Source organism: Ursus maritimus, unplaced genomic scaffold (genome assembly GCF_017311325.1).
Source record: "Ursus maritimus isolate PB19 unplaced genomic scaffold, ASM1731132v1 scaffold_2, whole genome shotgun sequence".
Classification (NCBI taxonomy): Eukaryota; Metazoa; Chordata; class Mammalia; order Carnivora; family Ursidae; genus Ursus; species Ursus maritimus.
In genome coordinates this window covers 72,699,994-72,721,702 of record NW_024424452.1, presented here as the reverse complement: position 1 = coordinate 72,721,702, position 21,709 = coordinate 72,699,994, and the positions used below count along the sequence as shown (strand labels likewise).

The 21,709-nt window shown below is 38.7% G+C and overlaps 1 protein-coding gene across 7 annotated transcripts in view; it reads right to left on the bottom strand.

Annotated features, from left to right (window-relative positions):
- The window catches only part of DCAF6 (DDB1 and CUL4 associated factor 6), a 130,416-nt gene extending 109,288 nt beyond the window's left edge, over nucleotides 1-21,128 (bottom strand). For 3 of the 7 annotated variants that reach the window (XM_040636169.1, XM_040636170.1, XM_040636172.1), the window contains exons 1-2: nucleotides 20,785-21,125; nucleotides 3,779-3,840 (exon numbers count right to left, since the gene is read on the bottom strand). In XM_040636169.1, the coding sequence (XP_040492103.1) occupies nucleotides 3,779-3,840; nucleotides 20,785-20,881 (159 nt within the window). In that variant the 5' untranslated portion in view covers nucleotides 20,882-21,125. Of the gene's footprint in view, nucleotides 1-3,778; nucleotides 3,841-20,784 lie in introns of all 7 variants that reach the window. The other 4 variants (XM_040636171.1, XM_040636173.1, XR_005836355.1 and 1 more) reach the window with 3 other exon arrangements.
- Nucleotides 21,129-21,709: the final 581 nt, after the last annotated feature.

Sequence of the window (21,709 nt, the reverse complement as noted above, 5' to 3'; positions counted from 1 at the left end):
TCTCAAAAAATTCAGCATAAAACTATCATATAATCCAGCAATCCTATTCTAGGTGTATAACTGAAAGAAATGAAATCGCTATCTTGAAGATAGACCTGTACCTCCCATGTTCACTGCAGTATTATTCACAATAGCCAAGACATGGAAAGAACCTAAGTGTTTACCTATGAACCAATGGACAAAGAAAATGTGGTGTGTATATGAGATGGAATATTAGTCATATAAAAGAAGGAAATCCTGTCATTTGCAACAACGTGGATGAACCCTTAGGGTCAGAGAATGACAAATACTGTCTGCTATCACTTACATTTGGAATCTAAAAATACCCAATTGGTAGAAACAGGTAGTAGACTGGTTGGTGGTTGGCAGCAGCTGGGAAATGAGCTGTTATTGAAAAAGTACAAACTAGTTACAAGATGAGTTCTGGGGATCTAATGTACAGAACTAAGGGGGAGCTATGTACCTAATATACATCTAATATATGAGATGAGTATGTTCTGGGGATCTAATGTGCAGCATGGCTGGTGGTTATAGTTAACAATACTATGTTGTATACTTGAAAGATGCTAAGAGAGTAAATCTTAAATGTTCTCAGCACTACCTCCACAACAAAATGGTAATTACATGAGGTGATGTATGTGTTAATTAATCCTATTGTGGTAATCATTTCACAACATATATGTGTATCAAATCATCACATTGTACACCTTAAACTCATACAATGCTATAGGTAAATAATATTTCAAGGAAGATGGAAAAAAATAGAAAGATATCCAAAAAACTAAAACAAGTGGTTATACGTATTAGGGAGCAGAAAGGAATGGGAGAGACAGAAACAAGGGTGGGAGCCACTTTTTATATACTGTTAAAAATAATTTACTTTTATACCATGAGAAAGTATTACCTATTCTTAAAATTAAATGCAGGATAAAAATAAGGACAACATGTTTTAAAAATAGTGTGAAGGCAGAAAAAATATGGTTAAGCTTGAAAGAAGTTTACTTTCCACTCACCCTTAGAAAAATATTTTGAGAATATACTCAGTAAAATCTGAAAGTAAATTTAAAAATGAGAAGACACAGAATCCACAGCTTGTAAAACTTGAGAATATCATAAAGGCAATTGTCCGTCATGGGAGAATCCATCTGAAATTAATACTAGAAAGTCCTCCTTTGGGTAGGGAGAAAGATGTGACCTTAGACCCTTAAAGAAGACACAAAATCTAACACATAACACACACTTTGCCTCTTCAACCATAAGTGCCACATAAGTACTAGGCACTTCTGACACTAGATGAAGTAAATAAATTTCTAAACATATTTTTTTGGCCCCGTGTTCTGGGGCAGGTGTATATACTATGAACAAATAAATAAATATGTTTGAATAATTATAATGTAAGATAGTGATATGCACTGTGAAGGAAAAAAAAACAAGAAAGATACTGATCGGGATGGGGAGCTATTTGACTAGGGTGGTTAGGGAAAGCTTCTCTGATAGGTAACACTGAGAACTAAATGAGGAGGTGAGCTTTACAAATATACGCGGTAAGAGAGTTCTGAGTAGAAGGCATAAAATACATAAAGCAGAGGTGTACTTGGCGTATTTAAGGAACAGTGAAGAGATGAATGTGACTGGAACAAATAAATGTAACAGTGAACATATCTCTTTTTTTCATTTTTTAAAAGTTAAATTCAATTAATTAACATATAATGTATTATTTGTTTCAGGGGTATAGGTCTGTGGTTCATCAGTCTTATATAATACCCAGTGCTCATTACAACACATACCCTCCCCAATGTCCATTACCCAGTTACCCCATCCCTACACGCCCCCCTCCCCTCCAGCAACCCTCAGTTTGTTTCCTATGCTTAAGAATCTCTTATGGTTTATCTTCCTCTCTGGTTTCGTTTTGTTTTATTTATTCCTCTCTTCCCCTGGATCCTCTGTTTTGTTTCTTAAATTCCACGTATCAGTGAGAGCATGTGATAATTGTCTTTCTCTGATTGACTTATTTCACTTAGCATAATACCCTCTAGTTCCATCCATGTCGTTGCAAATGGAAAGATTTCATTTTTTTGATGCCTGCATAATAATATTCCATTGTATATATACACCACATCTTTATCCATTCATCTGTCGACGGACATCTGGGCTCTTTCTATAGTTTGGCTGTTATAGCCACCTGAATCTTATGATCAATCTTAGCATTACTAAAAGTAGAACAAACATTTTGTGCCTCTTTATTTGACATAATTTGAAGCATATAGTAGTATCATCTGTAAATATTCCTGCCACAAAAGTTGCATCTATGTCTAATCAAACCTCTAGAAGTAACATCCACTTATAGGAAATACAAAGAATATAAAAACAAGTCAAACGACTACACAAGAAACCACATTAGTATCTAGAATGTAGGACAGTCTACAGGAAAACTGACTCAGATTCCATAACAAGTCAATGGCAGGAACAAAAAAAAGGAAGCCTGCTCTAGTTTAATAGCAATTTAAGAGGCATGGCAATCAAGGAATGGACTTTGCCTGGGTCCTCTTTTGAACAAACAACTATAAAAAGACATCTTTTTTTTTCTTTTTTTTAAAGATTTTATTTATTTATTTAACACAGATAGAGACAGCCAGCGAGAGAGGGAACACAAGCAGGGGGAGTGGGAGAGGAAGAAGCAGGCTCATAGCAGAGGAGCCTGATGTGGGGCTCGATCCCATAACGCCGGGATCACGCCCTGAGCCGAAGGCAGACGCTTAACCGCTGTGCCACCCAGGCGCCCCTATAAAAAGACATCTTAAACAATGAGGGAAATTTGATTATGGACTGTTTATCAGATGATACCAAAAATATACTGTCAATCTTGTTAAATTACATACTGGCATTTTAGTTACATAAAAAAATGTCCATTGCTTTTAGGCTACATATAGAAGTGAAATGACACAGTATGTGGGATTTGCTTTGAAATATTCGCTAAGGAAAAAAAGAGAAAAATGAAATGGAAAATGTGTCCCAAGCTTGATCATTGCCAAATCCACCTGGTGAGTATACGAAAACATGGCTGAAATTTTCATAACAGAAATTAAAAGGAAAAGGATTCTGTTTTGGCCCTGCTAAATTTGGGATGCCTATTAGACATTCAGCTGGGAATGTGAGGTAGAGAGCTGGATACACAAATCTGGAGTTCTGGGAAGAAGTGAGGAGATAGAAGTCGTGTTTTTTTAGCCATGGGACAGGAGAGCATGTCTTAGAAAAGTGACATGAAAAGGGTGGAGAAGCCAGAAAAGTCTTGATACATCCACAACATTGAAGGCCTAGAAGTGGAGGAGTCAGCTAAGAAGACAGAGAAGATGCAGTGAGTTAATGAGATACAAAGAGAACAAAGAGAGCAGAAACCAAGAGAAAAAATATTTCAAAAAAGAACATGTGGTTCAATTAATGTCTAATTTCCTAAGAAGTAACCACAAGTAATCATTAGTGACCTTCATAAAAGCAGTGACTGAAAGATATGGAAGCCTTTTTTTTCCCTTGGAAGCCTTTTGACAATATTAGAAAACTTGCCTGTGCTTTAAAAAAAACAAAACAAAAAACAAACAAAAAAAAACCCTCCCATATACTTTTCTAAATCAAAATATATTTATGTTTTAATGTAAAACTTTATTCTCCTTAAGATATTTGATTATAGTTAGACATAATCTCTTCTGGAAGGATGGGGCATTTCATCAAATATTTGAGCCCTTGGTATTAAAGTCCTTCATAGTTAGGAATTATTACTTACACAGCCATCATGTACATTCAGGGTTGCTTCAAGTTTCAGTCTTTGGATAAACTCTCTTCTTCCTGTTTAAAAAGAAAGAACTAAATAAATTATAAGTCATTTTTGTTGAGAAAAGGATAACAATAAGGTTAAGAGCCCAGGATCCAGCATGAGGAAAGTCTTAATTTCTACTCCTCCACTTGCAAGCTGAGTGATACTGGGGGAGATTAACCTCGTCCTTAGTCCTCATTTCCTCATTGGGTAGTTCTGACCTACCTCGTGTAGTTATTGTAAGGATTAAGCCATCCAAGGACAGTGTCTGGACCACATTAATCATTCAAATATTCTCTTCATTCAACCCCTCATTCAACAAATCTATTGAGAAATCACTCCACTCCAGGTGGTGTTCTAGGAGATAGGGGTACAGTGGTGAAATCAAGAGAAAAAGATCCCCGCACTCTAATAAGCTTACTGAAAGAATAAACAACATGTCACTTGGTCAAAGTGTTATATGGAAAAATAAAGCAGAGAAAGAGGGTAAGAAAGGACTGGGGGTGGGGGATAGGGTTTTAAATCTTAACTAGGTTGGCAAACAGTGTTTTATAAGATACCACCTATTTTCAAACACATCTCAATTTCAGAAATGTTAAAGTATTTGAAGGTTCATCTTCAATGATGAAATATGGCAGCAAAATATAAAATAAACTCAGCCTAAATGTCCATCAATAGCAGAACAATACTGCAAAAACAGAACAAATCCCTTTGAAAAAGAGAAATTTGTTTCCCTTTAAAAAATGAATCATCTTTACCAAAGAAGGACCAAAAAGCTTCATGTTTATTCAGAAGCTGTAATGAAAAGAAGCTGAATATATGACAAAGAACAATAATTAGCTAAGTAATCAGGCTGATGAGATCTCAAATATAATTAAATTCGACTATGCTCTCTGTATACTGTCACAAGGGACAGATTTCTCTATTATGTTTTCTTGCCATTCAACATAAAGATCACGCTCTTCTTGAAGCCAAATTGTTTTCTTTCTCCTTGCTTATAACTGGTAAGCTGGCTAGGTAAAGGATGAACATGTAGGTTAAAGAATTTTTTTCTTTTTTGTGTGTGGGGGAATGCTCTACAGTTCCTAAACATATTGGAATAAAACAACCAACAGAAATTCAGTATTTTCAGGGCACCTAGGTGGCTCAGTCTGTTAAGCATCTGCCTTTGGCCCAGGTCATGATTCCAGGGTCCTAGGATCGAGTTCCGCATCAGGCTCCCTGTTCAGTGGGGGGTCTGCTTCTCCCTCTCTGTCTACCCCTCGCCCTGCTCCTGCTCTCTCTCTCTCACATGTTCTCCCTCAAATAAATACGTAAAATCTTAAAAAAAAAGAAAGAAAAGAAAAGAAAAAAGAAATTCGGTATTTTCATGAACTGGTTGTACTTTATATAATTAACTTTTCAAATCTGGTTTTCAGTTTTAAAAAGACGCTAACTGTAGGAAACAGATAACATTAAAATTTTTTCCCCTTTGGCCAACAGCAGGCTTGGCAATCCTATTGAGTTACAATTAAGAGTTAAGGGGCGCCTGGGTGGCTCAGCCATTAAGCATCTGCCTTTGGCTCAGGTCATGATCCCAGGGTCCTGGGATCGAGCCACGCATCAGACTCCTTGCTTGGAGGGAAGGCCGCTTCTCCCTCTCCCACTCCCCTTGCTTGTGTTCCCTCTCTTGCTGTATCTCTCTGTCAAATAAATAAATAAAATCTTTTTAAAAAAAGAGTTAAGAAACACTATTCAAATTAACAACATGACAGTAATTAAAATTCATTAAAGTTCTTTAAAAAAAGGAGAAGCACAAAAAATTTTTTCCAAATTTTTAAAATCTAGGTTTGAAAACAGGGCTCTAACCATCTCTGTCTAGAGAAAATGATGGTGGGACACGAGAACAGAAGACAAAGTTAATTCTTCTAGCAAGAACACATGAAACCTGCACATAAAAACATGCACTGAGACATGACAGTTACATAACAGCTCCTGAATGATATTTCTGCATGTGACTTTGGAAATCAAAATGACTGTATTATTTCCACACCCCATTAAATGTGATTCCAGAACAAACTAGTGTAAACCTCCTCTATCCTTTTAGTAAATAAATGCACTACCGAAAAATAGGAGCTGATAGACGCCATAAAGAACTAAAAGTTAACTATGATCAAATGATCTTCAACAAAGCAGGAAAGAATATCCAATGGAAAAAAGGCAGTCTCTTCAACAAATAGTGTTGGGAAAACTGGACAGCCACATGTAGAAGAATGAAACTAGACCACTTTCTTATACCATACACAGAACCAGACTCGAAATGGATGAAAGACCTAAATGTGAGACAGGAATCCATCAAAATTCTAGAGCAGAACACAGGCAGCAACCTCTCTGACCTCGACCACAGTAACTTCTTGCCAGACACGTCTCCAAAGGCAAGGGAAACAAAGGCAAAAATGAACTACTGGGACTTCTTCAAGATAAAAAGCTTTTGCACAGCAAAGGAAACAGTCGAAAAAACCAAAAGACAACCAACAGAATGGGAGAAGATATTTGCAACTATCTTATCAGATAAAGGGCTAGTATCCAAAATCTATAAAGAACTTATCAAACTCAACACCCCCAAAACAAATAATCCAGTCAAGAAATGGGCAGAAGACAGGAAGACATTTCTCCAAAGAAGACATGGCCAACAGATACGTGAAAAAACGCTCAACATCACTCGGCATCAGGGAAATACAAATCAAAACCACAATGAGATACCACCTCACACCAGTCAGAATGGCTAACATTAACAAGTCAGGAAACAACAGATGTTGGCAAGGATGCGGAGAAAGAGGAACCGTTTTACACCACTGATGGGAACGCAAGCTTGTGCAGCCATTCTGGAAAACAGTATGGAGATTCCTCAAAAAGTTGAAAATAGAGCTACCCTATGACCCAGCAACTGCACTACTTGGTAGTTCACCCCAAAGATACAAATGTAGTGATCCGAAAGGGCACCTGAATCCCAATGTTTATAGCAGCAATGTCCACAATAGCAAACTATGGAAAAAGCCCAAATGTCCATCAACAGATGAATGGATAAAGAAGATGTGGTGTATATATACCATGGAATATTATTACGCAGGCATCAAAAAAATGAAATCTTGCCATTTGCAACGACATGGATGGAGCTAGAGGGTATTATGCTAAGTGAAATAAGTCAATCAGAGAAAAGACAATTATATGATCTCACTGATACGTGGAATTTAAGAAACAAAACAGAGGACCATAGGGGAAGAGAAGAAAAAATAAAACAAGACGGAACGAGAGAGGGAGACAAACCATAAAAGACTCTCAAGCATAGGAAATAAACTGAAAGTTGCTGGAAGGGAGTGGTGTGGGAGAATGGGGTGACTGAATAATGGACATTAAGGAGGGCATGTGATATAATGAGCACTGGGTATTATATAAGACTGATGAATCACTGAACTCTACCTCTGAATCAAATAATACACTGTATGTTAATTAATTGAATTTAAATCAGAAAAACAAAACAATAAAAACGAAACAAAAAAGAACTGTAAGTTTAAAAAAACTGAGCCCCCTCAAGTTAAAATAAAAATAAACTCATACCTGTTATCAAGAACTGTGAAGTCTAGACTACTTGTAAGCTGAGTACCTGCCACCATCTCATGAATGCTGACAGAAGACACAAGACTCCTAAGTTAGAGACAAAAGATTTTTCTACTCAAGCAGTGTAAGCTTCAGGTTTCGTTGGTTCCTTGTCTCCCAATTCCCACAGGGCAATGGGGAGCAGTCTGGGTGAATATTGTACATGCAGTGGGCTTGAATCACAGCTGGGGAAGCCCGAACTTGAGGGAACCCAAATTTTATAAAATATCAAGCAAACCTGCTTGGCCTTTGTCCCAAAAAGTGACATTAGCTTTATTATACTGGATGATAAATAAATCTGCCCTCTGCTTCAGGAGATACTTTAACTTCCAAGTTGTTCCCTATTTATAAATCACTGAAAAGATAGTCCAGAACAAAGGAGCCAGTGCTTCTGCTCACAAATGTGCATCAGTGCAAGAGACATGGAGAATCGTCTCCAGCAATTACATACTTGTTATAGACGAATTTACCTATCCCTGTGGTTTCCTACTCAAGTCTTTCTTGAAACCCCCGCTGTCTCTCATAATTCTATCACTGCTTTGACATTCTCTTCTATCTTAACAGACTATAAGCTCAAGAAAAAGAGAAACTCTCTTGTTCACCCAAGTATCCTAAGTGCTCAGAAAAGTGCCTATGACAAAATAAGCATTTGACAGACATTTGCTGAATCAGTGACTAAGTAAGTGGGATTACAGTATTCACTCTGTTCTATAACGTGTTTTCCCTCAGTAATACAGGGTGAACCTCTGGCAAGGACAATACAGAGCTGCTGCTCATTTGAAATGGCTCTATAACTTATTAAACAGCTTTATAACCGATATACCCACCTCCTTTATTAGACTGAGATGCTTGATCTAAGCGTTCGACCAGGTTTAAATGCTTCACTTGGAACACGCTACGCATAAGCTGAGCAAAACTGAACCTCAGAGCCTTAGTTTACATTTGTATAAGTTTTACATTTGATGGGAACAGATTTATAGTCAGGAGTAAATTAATTAGCATACTCAAAACTTATGCCTGATACACTATACACTTAAAATTAGTTCTGTCCCTATGTACAGGTGGGATTGTTCTAAGTTAATACTGCCTGAAAAGAGAGGAAATGATTTTTTTTTAAATGAACTTATTTAGGAGTTGAGGTAAGTTCAGCGGATTAAGGGAAAAGAATAAGGCTGGTGATATTGAGAAGAAATGGAAAAGCACTTTAACAAAATTTTTCATTTTACTACACTATTGCCCCTTTGAGCTACTTTGTGTTTAATGCCAAACTTCCCAGTCATCTCCACACGCTGTCTTCCCTAGCTCACTGTCAGCTCTTTCCCCTGCACTGCCCCTATGGCCCCCTCCTCTCTGTTGGTTTTGTTCTTAGAAATCACAGGTTATCAGTAAACCAGTGGGCCCTTGCAAGACACATTTTTCATGACCTCATAGTATTATCTGTCATAGCTGACTGCTATCTCCTTGAAATAATCTTCCCCTTTGGCTCCCACGGCATCTTATCAGCTAACCAGGAGCACTGAAAATCAAAGGGTGACAAAACTACCTTTGAGGTAAGACAGAACACAGAACTGTTTCATCTATGACAGCACAGGACAAAGAGGATTGCCATCAAAGTATGTTAAGAAGAAAACAGTGAAATTCAAACAAACGCTTAAAAACCAATTGTGGGCTAGCGAGATGGTTGAGAATCTCTGAGATTCTAGACACAGGCAGAGTCCTCATTTAGCCACCAGCTCTTTTCCATTAGCTTCCACTAAGAATTCACAAAACTGAAAATAGGGCAGGAGGCAAGAAAGAGTCCCTGTTTGGTGGGACACAGGAGTGAAACTCCACTCACCTTTCAGGCCCTTCTCTCAGGGGAAACAAAAGCCTTAAGCCAGCAAGAAACCCCAGCAAGAAATGACCTCGGCAAATGCCTACTACCTCTAAGAGAGGCAGGAAACTCTCACTCTCTTTTCAGGCAAAGGCAACTGCCCTGAGAAGGGATAAAAGCATACATTGCCTATCCTTGAGGGAAAGGCAGGAAACCCCCTCCCATCTAATAAATAATTAACATTAAGTGCTGTGGCATTGTAACGTGTCAACTCACACTGAACCATATTCCCAGAGTTCCTTCCCTGTATATTTCTTCTTGAATGAATCACTAGTCATTTTTGCACAAGACTGGTGGGTGGAAGTAAAGTAACAGCCATATTGACTTTTACCCTCAGAAGGCTGGAGCAAAGCTCCTGCTGTTATACAAGTGTTGTTACCTATCTTAGGCTCACCTTCCTGGAATGAGCACAACTAGGCCTAGGTGTGTCCCACCTTCCCATGAATCCTCCTTTAGCTTCTTAATATACAGAGGGAATTGTGTGTTTTACTGACAAAAGGTGCTAGCTTCCCCTACAGAACACCCCAGACTATCCCTGTAGAACATCAGTAAGTTTGGAGACAGCGAGACTAACACAGATCCTATCTCTTCATGGGTTCAAGTCTGTCCTTCCTACCCCCAATTTACAATCATCTTTCCTTCCCAATTGTCTGTCCAAAGGATGTCAAGCTCCAACATCAGACATTTAGAAAATAACTTTACAAAGACAGTTTAATGAGTTCCCACGATATAAGACCAAATACCAGTAACACATCTTTGTGTCTATGTATGTATGTGTATCTTCTAATGATTCTGCCTCTTGGATTGAGCCCATTCATAAACTCTCAGCAAACTAGGAATAGAAAGAAACTTTCTCAATCTGATAAAAAGTACCTATAAAAGAACCTATATTTTCTGGTATATTTAATGGTGGAAAACTGAACACTTTCCAGTTAAAATCAGGAATAATACAAGGATGCCCAATCTCACCACTATCATTAAACATAGATACGGCAGGTTTGGTTCCACACCACTGCAATAAAGCATGCATCAAATGAATTTTTCCGTTCCCCGGTGCATATAAAAGTTATGTTTACATTATACTGTAGTCTGTTGAGTGTGCAAAGCATTATGTCTAAAAATACAATGTACATACCTAATTAAAAAGTACTTTGATAAAAAATGCTAACCATCATCTATGCTTTCAGCAAGTCCTAAACTTTTTGCTCGTGGAGGGTCTTGTCTCAATGTTGATAGCTGCTGACTAACCAGGGTGGTGGGTGCTGAATATTGGGTTTGCTGTGGCAACTTCCTAAAATAAGACAACAATGAAGGTTGCCTATCAATTCTCTTCCTTTCACAAATAATTTCTCTGTACCATGTGATGCTATTTTGTTATAGCATTTTACCCGCAAGGAATCACTTCTCAAAACTGTAGTCAATCCTTTCAAACCCTGCCACTGCTTTATCAACTAAGCTTGTGTAATATCCTAAATCCTTGGTTGTCATTTCAACAGTCCTCACAGCATCTTCACCAGGAGTAGATTCCATTTCAAGAAACACTTTCTTCGTTCATCCGTAAGAATCAACTCCTCATCGGTTTAATTTTGATCCTGGATTGCAGCAGTTCAGTCCCATCTTCAGGCTCCACTTCTCATACTAGTTCTCTTGCTATTTATTTCTACCACATCTGCAGTTATTTCTTCCACTGAAGAGTTGAACCACTCAAAGTCCTTGATTAGAATCAACTGCCAAACTCCTGTCAATGTTGATATTTTGACCTCTTCCCGTGAATCAAAAATGTTCTTACTCGCACCTAGAACAGGGAATCCATTCCAGAGTTTTCAGTGGAGCAGACAGAACACACGCAACATTTATCAATTAAGTTCACTGTCTTATATGGGCATGGTGTATGGGGCCCCAAAACAATGACAATAGTAACATCAAAGATTACTGATTGCAAATCACCGTAACAATTATTGTAATAATGAAAAAGTTTGAAATATTGTGAGAATGACCAAAATGTGACACAGAGACACAAAGTAAGCAAATGCTATTAGAAAACTGGTGTTTGACACAGGGCTGCCACAAACTTTCAATTCGTAAAAAAATGCAGTATCTGCAAAGTGCAGTAAAATGAAGCACAATAAACCAAGATATGCCTGTACTGGAAGTCTTAGCCAATATGATAATGCAAAAAAAAAAAAAAAAAAAAAAAAAAAAAAAGACAAGACCTACAGATTGGAAAGGAAGAAATAAAACAGTCCCTTTGGAAGATGACATGATTTTCCATGTAAAAATCCCTAAGAATATACCAAAAAAAAACCCTCCCACAACTATAAGTGAGTTCAGCAAGGTCACAGGATATAAGACCACAACATACACAAAACTGCACTTTTATATACTAACAACAAACGTGTGGAAATTGAACTTAAAACACAAAACCATTTGTGGGGCGCCTGAGTGGCTCAGTTGGTTAAGCATTCAACTCTTCATTTCGGCTCAGGTCATGATCTCAGGGTTGTGAGATTGAGCCCCAAGTCAGGCCCCACACTGGGCATGGAGCCTGCTTAAAATTCTCTCTCCCTCTGTCCCTCCCCACTCCCTTAAAATAAAAAATTGTAATTGCTCCAAAGAAAATTAAATATTTAAACATAAATATAAAAAAATAAATATAGCATGTTGAAGATCTGTATCCTGATTGTTACAAAATGCTGATGAAAGATACCAACAACCTAAACAGAGTATACCACGTTCATGGATCAGAAGGCTTAACACAATAAAAGATGTCAGTTCTTCCCTAACTGATACATAAATCCAATGCAATTCTTATCAGAATCTCAGCAAGGTGGGGCGCCTGGGTGGCACAGTCCTTAAGCATCTGCCTTCAGCTCAGGGCGTGATCCCAGCGTTCTGGGATCGAGCCCCACATCGGGCTCCTCCGCCAGGAGCCTGCTTCTTCCTCTCGCACTCCCCCTGCTTGTGTTCCCTCTCTCGCTGGCTGTGTCTGTCAAATAAATAAATTAAATCTTAAAAAAAAAAAAAAATCTCAGCAAGGTAATTTGGGGATATGGACACATCTATCCTACAATTTATAAGGAAAGGCACAAGACACAGAATAGCTAAGACAATTTTGAAAAAGACAAACTAAGGGAGGGGGGGAAATCACTCAACCTGGTGTTAAAACTTACTATATAGCTACAATAAGCAAGACAGCATGGTATTTACAGAGGGACAGACACAGAGATCAGTGAAGGGAAATAGAGAACACAGAATTAGATCCACACAAAAATGCCCAACTGATTTTTAATAAAGGTGCAAAAGCAATTCAGTGGAGGAAATACAGCCTTTTCATTTTCAACAAATGGTGCTAGAGCAAGTGGACATCCACAGACACAAAAGTGAACTTCAAGCTAAACCATACACATCATACAAGAATTAACGCAAAATGGACCCTGGACTTAAATAAAAGTTTAGGGGAAAAACACAGGAGACCATCTTTAGGACCTAGGGATAGATTAAGAGTTCTCAGACATGATACCAAAAGCATAATCCATAAAAGCAAAAACTGATAAATTGCACTTCACTGAAGTCAACAACCTTTATTCTGCAAAAGACCCTGTGAAGAGAATGAACAAACAAGCTACAGACTGGGAGAAAATATATAACAACTGCAAATCTGACAAAGGACTAGTACCTAAATTATATGAATAAGGCTCCAAACTCAACAGTAAAAAACAATAATAATCCAAAGAGAAAATGAGCAAAAAAACATAAAGAAACAGTTCACTGAAAATATAAAGATGGCAAATAAATACATAAAAAGATGCTCAACATTAGCCATTAGAGAAAGGTAAACTAAAACCATGAATTATCACTATATACTTATTAGAGATGATGCAGAGAAACTGGATTACGCATACATGGCTGATGGGAATGTAAAATGGTGTAGCTGTACCTGAAAAAGAGTATGGCATTTCTTACAAAATTAAATAACGTGCTTACCATAGAGCCCAGTAATTGTAATTCTTAGACATTTCTCCCAAAAAGATGAAAACTTATGTTCATACAAAACTGAATGTTTATAACAGCTTTATACTTAACAGTCAAAAATGGAAACAATCCAAATATTTGTCAACAGGTGAACGGTTAAATAACCATGTATCCATATCATGAAATACTAATCAACAAAAAAAGGAATAAACTATTAATACACACAACAACGTGGATGAACATTAAGGGAAATATGCTGAGTGAAAAAAGCCAATCTCAAAAGGTTACATGCTGTTATTTATGTTAACATATATGTTATTTACATAAAATTCTTGAAATGACAAAATTATAGAGATGGAAAGCAGATTAATGACTGCCAGAGATTATTAGCAATAGGAAGAAAAGAATGTAGCTGTGGCTATAAAAGGGTATCACAAAGGATCATTGTGACGGACCTATTCCCTACCTAAATTGTGGTGATACCCATGTTAATCTATTAAAATTAATGTTAAAAATGCATAGAATATACGCACACACGCAAAAATAAGTACATATATAACTGGAAATATGTGAATAAGGTTCATGCATTTATCTATGTCAACTTCCTGGTTGTGATATTGTAACATAGTTGTATAAGTTGTATAACCATTGGCAGCATTGGTTGAAGGGTATATAGGATCTCTCCAAATTATTTCTTACAACTGCATTATGAATCTATAATTATCTCAAAATAAAAAATTTTTAAAAGTACCTAGTTAAAAAACAAAAAACAAAAACCTTCCCACAGAGAAACTCCAAGCTCTGAAGTCTTTAATGATGAAATATATCAGATATTTAAAGAAAAGGTAATTTCAATTCTATCCAACCTCTCTAGAAAAAAAGAACACATCCAACTCATTTATGAGGCCAGCATTATCCTGATATCAAAAACAGGCAAAAATAGAACTATAAGCTATAATTACAAACTTGTAAGTTATAAGAAAACCATAAGCTAATATCTCTTATGAACACAGACACAAAGTTTCTACCAAAACTCAAGCCAGCAATATATAAAGGATAATTTATCATAACCAAGTAGTATTAGCCCAGGAATCGAATGTTAGTTCAATATTAAAAAATCATTCAACATGCTAATATACCAAATTAACAGAATCAATGAAAGAGAAATCATATAATCAAGTTTATAGATGCAGGAAAAAACCCTGACAAAATTCAACAGCTAATCATAATAAACATTCTCAGCAATCGAAAAAAAAGGAAATTTCTTCAAAGCGTGTCTACAAAAAACACATGGTTAACAAGATATTTAATACTGAAAAACTGGGGCGCCTGGGTGGCACAGCGGTTGGGCGTCTGCCTTCAGCTCAGGGCGTGATCCCGGCGTTATGGGATCGAGCCCCACATCAGGCTCTTCCGCTATGAGCCTGCTTCTTCCTCTCCCACTCCCCCTGCTTGTGTTCCCTCTCTCGCTGGCTGTCTCTATCTCTGTCAAGTAAATAAATAAAATCTTTAAAAAAAAAAAAAAAGATATTTAATACTGAAAAACTGAAATGCTTTCCAAGATGAGGAATGAGGCAAGGATGCCCACTCTCAGTACTTCCATTCAAGATTCTGGGGCAATCTTGGACAGTGCAATTAAGGAAGAAAAAGGAAAAAAGAAGAAGAAAAACAGAATACAGGTGAAAAAGAAAGAAGCAAGACTATTTTAATATGCAGTTACATTATCTACATAAAAATCCCCTAAATCTGCAAAAAAAAAAAAAAAGTGTAAGTAATTGCGGTGCATGGCTGGCTCAGTTGGTACAGTATGCAACTCTTATCTCAGGGTTTTGAGTTCAAGCCTCATGTTAGGGGTAGAGATTACTTTAAAAAGAAGAGGAAGAGGAGGAGGAAGGAGGAGGAAGAGGAGGAGCAAGAGAAATAACAACCAGGTTTAGTAAAGTTGCAGGATATAAGGCCAATAAACAAGCAAACAAACAAAAAATCAACTGTATCTCAATATACCCATAATGAACAACTGGGTACTGAAATTAAAAAACAACATGATCTAAAAACATTATGTTACAAGAATAAATACTGAGAGAAATGAAATATCCAAATAATTGGAGACAAAAATGACCATCATTGGTTAAATGTTCAATATTGTAAAGACTACAATTCTCTGAAATAACATAGATTCAACAAAATGCCAACCAAAACCCCAACAGTCTTTTTTGCAGAAATTGATAAAATTGATTCTAAAATTTATATGGGAATGAGAGGTGCCTGGCTGGCTTAGTCAGTAGAACACATAATTCTTTCCTTATCTTTGGGTGATGAGTTCAAGCCCCATGATGGGGGTAGAGTTTATTTAAAATATATATATATGGGAATGAAAAGCCAGAATAGCCAAAATAATTTTGAACAAAAAGAACTAAATCCAAAATATTGTAAGCTGATTTCAATGTTCACTATAAAGACAGAAAGTACTGGTATAAAGACAGACACCTACCTCAATGGAACATGGTAGAGACATTAATTTACATATACGGCCGAATAATTTTCAACAAAGAGGAAAAGATAGTTCTTTCACAGATGATGTTGGAACAACTGCACAGCATATATAAAAATGAACTTAAAATTGTTCATAGACCTAAATTAAGAATTAAAAATAGAAAACTTCTAGAAAAAAAAACACAACAGTATAAATCTTTGTGACCTTGGATTAGGTAAAGATTCCTAAATAGGACACATAACATGAACTATAAAAGATGCTGTTAAGAAAAAGAAAAGACCAACTAGGAGAAAAATATTTGCAAAGAATGTATCTGATTAAGGACTTGTATCAAGAATATATAAAGAATTCTTACAATACTAAGTAGGGAAATCTGAACATTTAACCGAAGTACAGATGGCAAATAAGCCATGAAAAGATATTCAACATCATTAATCATCAGGAATAAATCAAATGCAAATTAAAATGATAACGATATTATTATACCTACATACTTAGGCTAAAAGTAGGAAGACTCATAATGCCGAGTATGGTGGGAATGCAGTATGGTACAACTATTTTGAAAACAGTCTAGCAATTTCTTTTAAAGTTAAACACACTTATACAACTCAGCAATCCCCAGCACGTATTACCCAAAGAAATAAGAATTTTTTTTTTTTAAAGATTTTATTTATTTATTCGACAGAGAGAGAGACAGCCAGCGAGAGAGGGAACACAAGCAGAGGGAGCGGGAGAGGAAGAAGCAGGCTCACAGCGGAAGAGCCTGACGTGGGTCTCGATCCCATAATGCCGGGATCACGCCCCGAGCCGAAGGCAGACGCTCAACCGCTGTGCCACCCAGGCGCCCCTAAAATCAGACATCTTTCAACTTTCACTCAGATTTCAAGACTAAAGAAACAAAATACAAATATTCCACGAACTTTTTCCCAGTAGCTAACAATGAAGCATAAATCAGAATTTACGGGCTCTCATATAATATACTGTAACTTGGCAACACATTATGAAGAACTACGTAATGTACATGTATTCAGGATATGCTAAAGAATAATCTAAATGCAGGGACGCCAGGGTGGCTCAGCCGGTTAAGCATACAACTCTTGATTTTGGCTCAGGTCATGATCTCAGGGTCGTGGGACCGAGCCCTGCATTGGGCTCTGTGCTGAGCACGGAGTCTGCTTGAGATTCTCTCTCCCTCTCTCTTCCCCTCCCCCTGTGCATACTCTCTCCCTCTCTAAAATAAATAAAATCTTAAAAAAAAAAAAATCCAATGCAAAATTATCCATTTCAATACATACTGACTCCAATGATATTCAAATGACATAGACTTCCTAACTCCAGTATAAAGGTATCATTGGCTGCCTGCTATAGTATGAATGGTTGTGTCCCTTCAAAAATTCCTATGTTGAAATCCCAATCCCCAAGGTGATAGTATTAGGAGGTGGGATCTTTGAGAGATGATTAGGTTAGGATTAGTGCCCTTATAAAAGAGACCACGGAGAGCACCAGGAAGCAGGCCTTCCTCGTAAGACCAAGATCCTGATGTGAGCATCCTACTCTCAGCCTTCCAGCCTCTACAACTGTGAGAAGTAAATTTCTATTGTTTATAAGCTACCCAGTTTATGCTATTTTGTCACAGCAGCCCAAGCTGACCAGGACACTGTCTAATCATAGCTTAAGCATTTTATATTATACTATACATTATGGCAAACAACTCCCTAGAAAAGTTCCTTTACTCTTGCCAGTTACTGTCTTTTAATGTAGAAGGGTTAGAAAGTATAAATTCAGGTTGTGGCCAAGTCTTTAAAATGAGAGGAATATGACTAGAAAGAGGAAATGTACAGAAACCAGTGTCTTTTACAAGCAATGTTTATCTTTATAAAGTTGTGTGCCTGTGTGTGTATATAAATAATATGTGACCAATAAGTTACTATAATAATCACTCAATTCCAAAAGCACTACTCTAGAGATATACAATATCTTAAGAAACTGAAACATTTAAATCTACAGGTGTTTCTGACTCTGGACTTTGATAATTACTCTTTAAAAAGATAAATACTACACTGAAATTTAGATCAGGCACATAAAGATTACAATAGCTGGCCTAGCCTCTGAATCCATGGTAAGCCAAACAACAGTCTGTTGGTTCAGGTGCATCTTGTGAATTTGGAGGTTGTAAGTAAACATCTTTTTCTTCTAAATAACGTATGACAGGAGTGCCTGGGTGGCTCAGTTGGTTAAGCAGCTGCCTTAGGCTCAGGTCATGATCCCAGGTCCTGGGATGGAGCCCCATATCGGGCTCCCTGCTCAGCAGGGAGTCTGCTTCTCCTTCTGCCCCCCCTTCACCTGTGCTCATGCTCACTCACACACTTTCTCTCAAATAAAAATTTAAAAAAAAAATAACATACAACAAATTATTTATCTTCATTCCCACAATATAAAAAGATGTTTTATGAACTCCAGTTTTGATAGGAGGAAAAGTAGTAATTAATCAAATTTAAAATCACCTAAAAAGCTTGAATACTACTATCGGTAAGACACGCTATAGTGAAATAATTTGAAATGTAAATGTTACAAGAAAAATCTGTCAATTCTGTGAATTATTTACTTAGCAGTAATTCATTATTAAAAATACAAATAATGGAAATAAATTGGAAAAATAACCTACAATACTATAAACAATCAAAATGTTTCAAGTCTCAAAAAAGGAATCTTTCTAAAACTCTTGAACTTGGGCTTTTTAAAAAGCTTTGGAGAAGTACTTTAAAATATTATTTTTTAAAAACTCATTAATTCAGGCACTACTAAAGTGGAATTTACTATTTCCTGAATGCTAAGCCAAGATTAGCACAGGGGTGTGGAAGAGTTAGATAAAGTAATGGTGTAAAGAAGGTCTACTAAGGCCAAGAAATTACTTCACAAGCTATTTTCAAATATTTAGAAAACCACTTTTAAAGGATGCCGTTTCAAGAATATGCTAATTATAAAGTATATATTATTAACACATTTAAAGCATTATTTAAGATCAAAAACTACCCGTGTGTTTTGAAAACCTGTAATTCAGACTTTCTACTGAAGTCAATGGACTCTTGCTCTTCAATTTCCCTTTACCCAATGTAAACTCCACTCGCATTAGGGAGTTAAAGGAGGAAGGGAAAAAAGGAAATGTGTAGTTTCATATTTTAACTATCATAGATATAGATGAACTAAATGAATCAGAAAAAAAATTAATATTTAAATCTATATAAATCAGTACTTACACAGTCCAACTAATACAGGACCAAACAAATTTACTCCTGTAGAACACAGTATTAAAGTTGGTTTCATCAAGCTAAAATTGTTATTTTTCAACAAATATTAAAAGACATATTGCACATCTTTTTAGGTTAACGGTTTAAAAAATCACTTTCTACTGATGTTTAATTTTAAAACAATTAATTACCACTCTAGGTGTTTATCCTAGAACAAATACACAAGCATGTATAAGGATGTTCACTGCAATGCTTCAGTAACAGCCAAGGTGCATTTACAGAGGGAAAGATTTGAGTCGACTACAGTGCTTCATACAGTTAAATACTATGCAATAGTTTAAAAGACTGAACAGGTCTACTTTTACTGGCTGAAAAGATCTCCAAGACCTAATGTAGAAAAAGCAAGCTGCAAAACAATGTTTACAATAGGACACCACATATGCACACATACACACACACACACACAAAACTATAGCATTTCTATATGTATATATGAGCTTGTAAAAACGCAAAGAAAAAGGTCTGGAGAAATATTCAGGGAACAGATAACAGTGTTACCTCTAAGACTGTGTGTGAGAAACTGGAATGGGAGGGAATCAGAGGGATTTCTGCTTCATTTTTATTAAGTCTGTACAACGAGAATATGAATACAATTCATATGTCACTTGAGACACTAAAAAACAATAAGAAAAAAAAATGCTTGCTCAGTTCTCCCAAATAACTTACAAACCAGAACCGTTAGGTGTAAGGAGATTTCATTTTCTTTTATCGACTTGAAGGCAAAACCAAATGCCATCAACAATACTTACCTAGCAAAAAGTGACAAAACTAGAAAGAAAAAAAAGTTTTAAATGACGTCTTACCTTCAAATAAAAAAAAATAAAATGTGCTGAAAAGACTGCAGAGGAAGAAACAAAAAAGACGCTTACTAAATACGTCCACTTTGAAGATACTGGACTTTTTTAGCTTGACCCAGAATCCTCACACAATCACCTTATCCAAAACGAAAAAAAAAAAAGTGGAATACTGTTCCCTCAAGTATTGAAGGTTGTTTTTAGAAAGCTTAACTAAGAAACAGTAAATGCCAAGTGTGTTTTCAGGGGTGGGAATGGGAACGTGAAACCCTACACCTCCTTAAAGCGGTCAAAACGAACTGAACAGCACAGTGGAACCGGGAAGGCGCGCGGGGGTGGGGAGAGCTCAGCTATCACTTTTAGGTTTTGGCTGGGAGCCTCAGAACAGTTTACGCGGAGTCCGTCTGGAGCGTGAAGTCCCTGAAGGTGGTCATCGCGTCGCACCCGACACCCAAGCCCTCCGGAGACTGAAGCAGGGGGCGGGGGGGGGGGCTGTCAACAAAAACTTAGTCCTTCGGCGGAGCGGGGAGAGCGTTGGAGAAGAGCACAAGCGCCAACTTTGGCTCGAAACGAAGCAGCTCCGGGAGGTTCGGCGAGTCTTCTCCCGAATCCCACTCCACACGCGCCCCCAACACCTTTCCTGGCCAGTAGCGTCTGCCGCCCATCCGGCCCCCCGAGGAAAACCCAGCAAGGGCGGCGGCTGGCAGCATGCAAGGGGGGCTTGGCCGTGGGAAGACACCGGCACGGGGTCCGTCGGCCAACGTCCACCCAGCACCCCAGAGTCTCCGGGGCGTCCCTGCCGAGGCGCTGTCCCACCTCCAACAGCCCCCGCGGCGCGGCCCCCTCCCCCACCTCTGGGCGGCGACCTCAGCGCCTCCGCCCCCGGGGCCCCCGCTCACCCAGGTAGCGGCTCCGCAGCCGGGACGGGTCCTCCAGCCCGAGGGACCTTCTCCTCACGTCCCACAACAGGTGTGGGCAGGAGCCACCCCGAGACATGGCTCTGCCGGGCCGGGGTAGGAGGGGAGACCACCGCGTGGGGGAGGGGAGAAGGGGGAGGGGACACGCGGATCAACACCCGAGCCGCACCGGCACCATCCGCGCGCCGGGCCTCGCGGGAGTAGCGAGTTAGATGGCGGCGGCAGAGCCCTCGCCCCCGAAGCCCGGCCGCACCCGGGCCGGAGCTCGCCTCATACTCTCCTTCTCAGACTACCCCGAACATCCAGAGATCAGCAACAGTCCCCTCCCTCGGCCCCCCTCCAACAGGAGGAGGAGGCGGAGGCGGAGGCGGCCGCGACTCCTCCCTCTCCTCGTTCTCGACGCCCTCCCTTCCAAGCCTTTCTCGCGAGATGACACCCCCCCACCCCCCACCCCCACGCCCCGGGACTGAGGCCCTTGTACGCTCAGGTTGCCCTCACCCGAGAAAAGTGGGTTCGGGACACTGTAGCTAAATCCTTGATTCTGTATGGGCAAATGAGAAATAGAGAAGCTGAGATAGGAAGTCTCTCAGTCACGACTCTCATTCCAAAGGAAGCAAGAGCGTTGTGCAGCGTCATCTTTAGTTGGGGCACTGAAGGCCCAAAATGCCCATTTTAGCTACGGGCTATCTTAAAGCGAAAGGGGATTAGAACCTGTGCAGCTTCACTTTCCCTTCTCCAACATGGCCTCGAGGGCAGGAAGGAGAAATTGGAGGTTCGCGCTGGACCCCGCCCGCGCCGCAGGGCGGGCCAATCACCGTGGGTCGCTCCGCTTGCGCAGGCGTGCTGCCGCTAGGGCGGGGGTTGGCTTGCTGAGGCAGTCTTTCAGGCACCTGTTGCCATGACTCCT